Below are 9,329 nucleotides of genomic sequence, written 5' to 3' on the forward strand. Positions count from 1 at the left end.
GCAAAGCACTTTGAAATGCCTTGCTGCTGAAATGTGCTATACAAATAAAATTTGATTGATTGATTGATTGATTGATTGATGACAAACCTATTCACACATCCTCCAGAATCTTCAGATTAAACTGTGTTTGTGTCTGGATCTCTGAAATCCACAGAAACGCCATTTCATCTGGCCTTAAACAAATGTATACCTCATCTGCAAACCAGGACTAACCTGCTTTTCCTGTTTATCTTCATTTCAAGTTGATTAATGTAGATGGTAAAATATATTCAGATTTTCACAAGCAGTAAATTTCTTTCTCAGCTGATATTTTGACACAATTAACAGCTAATAAAGACATACTTAAGAAAATAAATATGTTATGCATTTATTTAAAGTACCACTGCAAAATAGCCTTAACAGCAAAACATTTAGTGCGTACATATTTGATCAACATAAAAAGAAACATTTCTACAAACATTGTGATGATTCAAGTAATTTTCAGGTTCAGTGATGGTCTGTCAAAGTCAGGTTTGTCAGTGCATCAGCTGTTCAGGAAAATCAACATAAATTTTCTCTTAACACCAACTGTCTATTTGTACTTTTCTCTGCACCTTCAGACAATCTGCAGCAGCTGAGATTCTGGGAGGTTCAACACCAAAACCTGAAACTTTAAATTGTGCTGTCAACAGGACCAAGGCTCCTTTCAAACAACTACAGTAATTAACCTGCTCAGTTGGTAGATGTTGTGGTGTCTCCTTAATCTGTACAGACTGACCTTGGTCTTCTTTGAATACACAGCTTTATGGTATTTTCTTTTGTTAACCGATTATAGTAAATATTTGAACATTCATGTAAGTTTTAAGACATTTCATTGCTAACTTTAGGTAGCTGTGCAACCACCCATGTTAATTTGAATCTATTTTGTCAAAGATTCAACAGATTTGGGTAAATCTTAAATATTCCATCTGTCCTTTGTGTGCAGTGAGGTAAACATTAAAGTTAATTCAGTAAACACTTTTGTCATCTTCTTTCTACAGTATAAATTGAAATATGTCTTTAATAAAATTATATATTTGGGACAAAAGTTTTTTTCTGCCATAAAGCAGTGGTCAAACTATGGGTAAATGTTTGTAATTTACTTTCTACAAATGGAAACCAAAATGGTTTTAAAGTAAAGACACTATGAAAACTCCTCAACTACCTCACCACAGGTAGGTACTTCCACTGTATGCAAGTAAATGTGATTACAATTGTGTGAAAATTGTACAGCAGGTCTTCAACTCAAGTTCAGGAGGGTCGTGTTCTCCAACTTTTAGATGTCTCTGTTATAGCACACGCGAGTCAAATCATGAGGTCAGAGGTCATTAGCACAATTCTGGACAACTTGACTGTCCTAACCAGCCATTTGATTCAGGTGTGTTGGATCAGGGCATATCTAAATGTTGCAGGACATCAATGCATGCATCTAAAGATCCCTGTTAAAGGATCAGTGTTTTCCTGCAGCAGCTCAATTGGATCAATGTGTTGATGAGATCTGAAAGGTTCTGATCCTCCAGTAAGTAAAACAACACCAGACCCAATCCATCAGTAAATACAAAATGTTATTTATACACATATAAATTCAATAAATTAGAATCGATAGCCAATTAATTTCACTTAGAGATAATTTTTATGGATTAAAGACTCAAACTGTGCAGTGACATTAAAAATCCACGGACTCAGCTCCCAATAACTAACTTCGCATAGCTCACCTAAACATTTGCTCCTGCTAACAGAAACATATAAGGAGGGCAGAGTACCAGACATACAAAACGTAATCTGAAATTATTTATAATTACTTGATGTCTCATTATAATCAGAGAGCAAAGTGCGCAGGTTTAACTCAGGGGCGCAACTACATATTATTCAGGTGGATGCGAAAACATAAATTGACGCCCCCTCTGGTGCAGCGCCCCTATGCGTTGCATGCGCTGCATACCCACTTTTTGAGCCACTGGTTTAATTTCTACTTACTTCAGAGGACAGACCACAGGGATGCTCCGTCTTGCTTCTTGGTTTGCCTGCCTATTTTTCCGGCCAGCGAACCATTCTGCCACCCAGTGGTCATTTTTCAGACCACTTAGTCTCCTGTACCGCTCAAAAATGCACAATATGTCTATAAACAATTTTGGAATATTATAAGGAAGTGCTGAGATATTCCGTTTTCCACTGAACGCATTTGCCACTTCGGCACAAGCACAGTGAGAAACGTTCAAAGGATAAAAACACTACACTCAGAGCAAAAATGAGATGACCCAGCTTTCCACATGACCCACCATCTACACACAAATCTGGGAGCTTCAGAAGCATGAAATGAGACTCAAAAATACTTGTGCACTCGTAACCGGTGTTACGTCAATCCGCGTTTCCCCATCAGATACTGTTCCCCCACTGTAAAACAGGGTGAATGGTATCTGATGGGTGAAATATGACGCAACACCGGATCTGTGCGTAAATGCAGTTTTGTGTGCGTGTGTATCTAGCGACTCGTGCGTACTTTTTAAACATTTGTAGGCGTAGGTTTCTTTTCTTTTTATGGTTTACAAATCATGTTTCACAGCTACAACTATCCAAAGTTACACACAAAGATGCTTACACGAGTTACAAATCCAGTATTTCACACGCACAGATGTTTTTTCACACGCACAGATGTTTTTTTCACACACTGTCTTTAAGGATGTGAACGCAGCCTATATCACCCCTCCAAATAAAGACCTACCTCACAAAATAAACATCAAACATCAAGCCTGAAAATATAATACTGTAACAGACTGAATGTTGTGTTTGGAGTTTTATTTTATTTTCTTTGTGGGGAAAAATGCATGCTTTCCTTTTATGCTTCAACATAATCTCTGCTGCAACTGCTAGTGGATTTGTTATCACTAGGTTGCCATGGGAACAGGTCTGTTTGTGGTGTAAAACCAACAGCAAGAGACAGGAATACAAGTGGTTTTGAGTTGTTCACCTGTTTGTCACTGTGTTAATTTTTCTTTGATAGGGCACTCACTGCAGAGTGCACAGTAGTTTATGAAAGTTCAATAAATGACAAACATTGAACTAAATGCCTCGTTCTGTCGTTCAGTTATCAAATAGAATGAAATATGTATTTAAAAAACTATATCTCCTACAGCTGCAGTTGTGTACAAAATTAATTGTCCAATATAATGATTTTGTTTAGTGCTCTTATGGATATTGACAGGTTAATAGATTTACAGTTGAAACCAGTAGTTAACATACACCATATAAATAGACATGCATTTTTTTTTTTTACACTGGCGTGAAATCAAAATAAACTTATCCCATTTTAGGTCAATTAGGATAGCTTCTTTCGATGGCAAAACTTTGTAACTGTCTTTACCATACTTATTATAGTACTTCATTACTAAAAGCTGCAGTGTTATAGCCAGGTGTCATTAAATGATAACTGACTAAATAAACTTATTGGGTGAAACATTTGAATAAATTAAACCCTTTAGGCCATTTTGATAAGTAAATGGTGAGACTGTTTCAGGACTCGTCCTACCTTCCAGCGGAATCCCTCTTGTCCCTGCAACAAATCCACAATTTTAGCCTCCACTGTCTGCTCTGCTGCCTCATCATTCAGCTCCAGCATCAGAATCTACAACCACAGAAAATCAGACACACAGAAACATGGAGGAATAAAAATAAATAAATAAGCATATGTGGACACTAAGAAACCCACCTAGTTTGAGATGTTCAAACTAGATGAACTAGTTACACTAGAACATTTGTGTTTCATTAGCCAAACACTAATGAATTTAGAAGTTTGGCACTAAATTCATCATCACTGCTATTTATATTCCTCCTACTGCCAACATTAAGGAGCCTCTCTGTGTCCTCTAAGTTCCATCAGTGACTTGGAAACTATTCATCCAGAGGGTGTTCTTATTGTTGCTGGAGACTTCAATTGGGCCAATATGAAGACAGTTCTCCCTCATTTCCATCAGCATGTGGACTTTGCAACTAGAAGCTCAAATACACAGGATAGATAATACACAAAAATTAAGGCAGGATTCAAGACAGCACCGTGCCCCCACTTTGGCTCATCAGACCATCTTTCTGAACTTTATTGCTCATCAGAAGAAAACCCATTGAGAAGTAGGTGAGAGTCTGGCCTGCAGGATTCGTGTCAGCATTACAGGACTGTTTTGAATGTACAGATTGAGATGTCTTCAGGGAAGCTGCAACTGAAAACCATCACACCAAAGTTGAGGAGTGTGCCGAATCGGTGTCTGCGTACATCCTTAAGTGCATGGAGAACGTCGCCACAAGGGCAAATCAGAAACTCTGGATGACAAAGGAGGTGCGTAAGATGCTGAAAGCACAAAACTCTGCTTTTAAATGTGGGTACAGAGAGATGCTCAGGTCAGCCAGCCAATGAAAGTTCAGATTATCTGCCGTCTCCTCAGATCCAACAGGAACCAGTGTAAACAAACCTATCATCTGATAGGGCTGGGTTTAAAAAAATAAAATAAAATAAATAAATTTTCTTTTGAATGGCTTGATTAATAAAATCCTTAAATTGATTCATTTAGTGGAATTATTAAAAACCGCAGAAGCGCTTATGCCCTTTTTCCACCGGCTTGGCTCTACTTGGCTTGCTTTGAGAACGTTTCCACCGACTTCTTTTCGAGGAGTTTCGAGGTAATTTGGTTGGTTAGTATTGGTTAGTTTGACACATTTCTCTGAATGGGCTTATGCGCTTTTCAGCTTTTGTTGTCGTAGTTTTTCTAACCTGCCTCGTCTCGTATCCGCTCATTTTTCCCGGACTCCGGTTTGCTGAAATGGTGCTGTTTATAACCTTGGTGGACAGGGGCAGGCCAAGGAAGACTGAGGGATTTCACTGGATAAGGCTGTCGCGGTCGATAAAAATTATATTTGATATATTTTCTTTTGTGAGCTCCACAGTGGCGCGATTGGTAGAGGTGTTGCCTTGCAGCAAGAAGGTTCTGGGTTCGATTCCCAGCCCAGGGTCCTTCTGCATGGAGTTTGCATGTTCTCCCTGTGCATGCATGGTGTTGAGACGCTTTACCAAGGTCGAGAAAGAGTTGCATGCTGTTAGACAAAGGGGCCTATTGTAAAGAGTTACATTTTTGATTTTGTTAGACGCTAAGGCCCATTTCTCAGTAAACAGAAACTTATCAGGCCACAGAGACATGGTGTGATTTCAGGGAGTGTCTTCAGTCCATATAATCAGCTAACCTCCTCCTTCTCCTCAGACGCTGCACAGACTTTTTTTAGAAACTCTTCTCGATTGTAATGGTAAAAGCGTCTCCTTTCAGCACTGAAAGTGAATAAAATAAGTAAAGTCTGAATGATTTTGTTGGCTGATTTTATGCTCCATGTGGTAGAGCTGTTGCCTTCCAGCAAGAAGGTTCTGGGTTCGATTCCCGGCCCGGGGTCTTTCTGCATGAAGTTTGCAAGTTCTCCCTATGCATGGTGGGTTCTCTCCAGGTACTCCGGATTCCTACCACAGTCCATAAACATGACTGTCAGTTTAATTGGTCTCTCTAAATTGTCCCTAGGTGTGAGTGAGTGTGTGCGTGTGAGTGTGTTTGTGTGCGTGCATGGTTGTGTGTCCTGTCTGTCTCTATGTTGCCCTGCGACAGACTGGCGACCTGTCCAGGGTGTACCCCGCCTCTCGCCCGGAACGTTAGCTGGAGATAGGCACCAGCAACCCTCCCGACCCCAATAAGGGACAAGGGTGTACAGAAAATGGATGGATGGATATTTTCTTTTGTTAAATTATAACAGCCTAGGTCCGTCCTATATACAGTATGTGCTTCAGTCTGTAGTCCAGTCAGCCACTCCTACCCTGGACAGAAGTTCAAACTGTTTTGTTCTGTGAAGAACCCAGAGAGAGTTATTTGATTGTGCTTTCTGGAAAACAATACATTTTTACATTTAGGCACTCCTGCAGCTGTCACACTTTTTCTGTTACAAACTGACTCCAGTCACCCACCAGAGAAGGGAAAAGGTATGTGGCCCTCTCAGGAAAAAGTTTGGGGACCCCTGCGCAATAGTTTTCAATTTGTAAACATGACAGTAGCAGTTGTGGATGCGTAGCATTGACAGATAGACATAGCTCTCTATCCTGTGCTACGGTAGGAAAATCTGACGAGGAAGCACTGATAGTCAGAACACTGGGCCTGTGGAAACGAGTTCACTTTGAAGTAGAGCCGAGACGCTGAAGTAGAGCCGATGGAAACGGGGCATTATGTTGATCTATAATTACAGCCTTCAATTTATAACCTAAATTTCACGGTTATAAGAGATCCTAAAATTTAGCAGTTTTGATGGACTCTTATAAATGACAGATTGTATGTACATGTAAATGGCTCAGAAATCAAGTCTATGATGTTCTTAATAAATGCCATATTCATGCCACTTTAAGGTTTTGTTTTGAGACTTTGTACAAACTGTCTTTCACTTTTGTCCACTTTATCAAGATAAATATCATTAATATTTTCAACTATTGCTGTTCCAACAATATCTTTAACCTTGGGGATCTGCCAAGGTGTTTAATAAATTCAAACAATGTTATGTGTGTCATCACCTGTCCTGCAGTGCCAGCAACAGTAAGGTAGCCACTATATTTGCATAGATGGATCTTCTGGATTCCAAGCCTTGGGTCATCACTGTATGGGTCAAAGCAGCCAACCTGTAAAGAAATGACACAACCAGGATACTTAGCCATTACCCAAAAGAGTGGGGGAGATGTACGCCCTGGACAGTTCACTAATACATCATAAGGCAACACAGAACGCGGGTACACACACACAAAACTAAAGAGAATAAAGAGAGACCAAGAAACCAAACAGTGATGTCATGGAAGGTAGGGGGGAGCCAGAGCACCCAGAAAGAACTCATGCATGCACAGAAAGAACATGCAAGCTCCGTGCAGAAAGACCCCATTTTGGGACTTGAACCCAGGATCTTCTTGCTGCTGCACCATAAAAAGAATGTAAAAAAAAAAAAAAAAAAAACAAACAAACTGTTAAATCAGAACATAAAAGTCTTTCAGTCGAAAGTTTCCATATTAGTACCCCAACCACCAGAGTAGAAGAAAGCCTTCCACTGGGTATCTGCTACTTCTCATTCTAAAGAAGCTAAATGTAGATGGCAGAACACACAACCTTTCGGAAGGGTGGCCACTCTCCTTCAGCGCCTTGGCTCATGTTGTCATTAAGGTCAGCATCTGCATTGAACACTGCCGCTGTGGACAGCTTGTACAGAGGATACAGGCAAACTCCTGATGCATCCCAAAAGCGTACAGTTCCATCCTCATGTCTGCATGAACCAATAAAGAATGTACTGTTAACATGTGCTGTATTTTAAGGTAGATTTGTGGAACATGTGAAAAAGAAGAAATGAACTGACCCGGTGAGCAACAGGTCCCTCTGTGGAGGATCTGGGGCCAGGTTCTGACCTCCTGTTATCGGCCAAGGCTAACAGGAAAACAAGGAAGTCCATCATGTTAAAACAGGAAAAATATGACTGTAGAGTATATTGTGCAATGTCAGTTTTTCCATCAGTGAATGGAGATCTGTTGCTTAAAAAGCTTTTCAATATTACAGGAAAGTCTAGTTTATGGAAAAGAAATCTTGGATGAAACAATAATTACACAATAATTAAACAGATCACGTTTAAATTCATGAAGGAATAAAAATAACTTCCTGCCAACATGGGAACCTTTTTTGAGTACTGAGTGTTCTGGACAACTCCAGCAGCAATAATCCTTTCCCATAGTTTAAGGGGAATGGCAGACACATGGTGGGAGCATGTGATGGCTGAACTGTGGAGCGGAACCAGGTAAGGTGTCTGAATAACAGGCCAGCCTTCCGTCTGCAGGTCTATGACAACCAGCTCCTCCTCCACCAGTACCACCAGCGCGCTGGGCTCTCCTGCAAAGACACGCAGAGATTCTCAGAACCACACCAAGCTGAGGGAGCATGAAAGAAATAATCATGTGTTAATCAAACTGAAGACATCTGAATGCAGATCATTGCCACTGGTCTTTGTTTCACCACACAATTCATATGGTTCAGAAAAGAAGCTTGATCTGTTTTCACCTGCTGTATGTCTATGCTTCAGTTTTGATCAAACTGAAGCACAGGTTCATTTTAAAGGCGACATGTCATGCAAAATCCACTTTTTTAGCCCTTGAATACATTTTTTGTGTACTTTGAGCGTCTAGGAATGCAAAAATTTGTATTTAATTTGTCCCGGTCCTGCATAGATATCTTTGTATTCTTTTTGCGTTATATTTTTCAGTCTGTTCATTTTTCTCAATTGCCTGTTCTTGTCTAGAGCAGGCAATTCATTCTAGACAAGAATCAATAGACTGTTCTGCAAATGCAGTTCCACTGCATTTGATGTGGAACTGGTAAACAAGGTCATGATTTTCTGCTAATCAGTTTTGTGAATCTGCCATTTTTCCTTGCATTGATTTTGTAGCCCAAGTTCAGTAATGCCCAAGTTAGAAGTAGATAAGTCAAAATATTCGGTTCTAGAGTGTATTAACGCACAAGATTCTTTACACCATCCCCCAGCATCAGAGGATCTTCAAAGCGTCTGGTTCAATTTTATTTTTCTCAGGAATGTTCCCACATCAGTGGGGAAAGTCTGTTGCATGGAGCACTTAAAGAGGAGTGCTTCAGAAACCTCTGGCAGCAAAGAGGAATTTTCCAAAAGACTTTGACTGAGGAGTAAGATCCTTCTCTATATAGAAATGAGGTTCACAGCAAAGCAGTAAGCTGCTAATAATGCTAAAATGACAGCAAAGCTTATTTTAGACATGAATTTTGTGTGTTCTGCCATTAGCTCGACAGTAGCATTGTACCATCTGCTTCTTTTAGCTGGCTTCTTGATATAACTGTACTACATGATTTGAAAATAATTATTTGGCTTTGATTTTTTTATTTTTGTCTCATTAAACACATGACAAAAATGCATTCAGTGACATTCTTGATGGTCTCGTTTGCCAACTTGTTCAGCAGGGCCGAGCTCAAATCGTAACACCGCACCTACTAATGGCACTTCCGGTGGTAAGTGTCATTCGGCACCACAAGTGCCACTGTTTCCGGGGCTAGCTGTCAGTGTTGTCACTGACTTCGGATGACTTCGGCTGACTTCGGCATCTCATACTGGCACTTCCGCTGACACCTGCCGTTATTGGTCACAAGTGCCACTGTTTTCGGGCTAACTGCCAGTGTTGCCACCATAGACATTGCCACCATGGTTGCCACTGGCTTCGGCAAATGGACTACATATCCCATGATGCTTTA

General features: G+C 40.2%; 1 protein-coding gene across 1 annotated transcript in view; it reads right to left on the bottom strand.

Annotated features, from left to right (window-relative positions):
* The window catches only part of llgl2 (LLGL scribble cell polarity complex component 2), a 44,703-nt gene that overhangs the window by 22,413 nt on the left and 12,961 nt on the right, over positions 1-9,329 (bottom strand). Inside the window, exons 3-7 of the mRNA XM_015048415.1 lie at positions 7,735-7,946; positions 7,423-7,490; positions 7,179-7,332; positions 6,599-6,703; positions 3,545-3,640 (exon numbers count right to left, since the gene is read on the bottom strand). Of these exons, the coding sequence (XP_014903901.1) occupies positions 3,545-3,640; positions 6,599-6,703; positions 7,179-7,332; positions 7,423-7,490; positions 7,735-7,946 (635 nt within the window). The remainder of the gene's footprint in view (positions 1-3,544; positions 3,641-6,598; positions 6,704-7,178; positions 7,333-7,422; positions 7,491-7,734; positions 7,947-9,329) is intronic.

The sequence above is a fragment of the Poecilia latipinna genome, unplaced genomic scaffold (genome assembly GCF_001443285.1).
Source record: "Poecilia latipinna isolate Pla-1442-1.1 unplaced genomic scaffold, P_latipinna-1.0 Scaffold882, whole genome shotgun sequence".
Taxonomy (NCBI): Eukaryota; Metazoa; Chordata; class Actinopteri; order Cyprinodontiformes; family Poeciliidae; genus Poecilia; species Poecilia latipinna.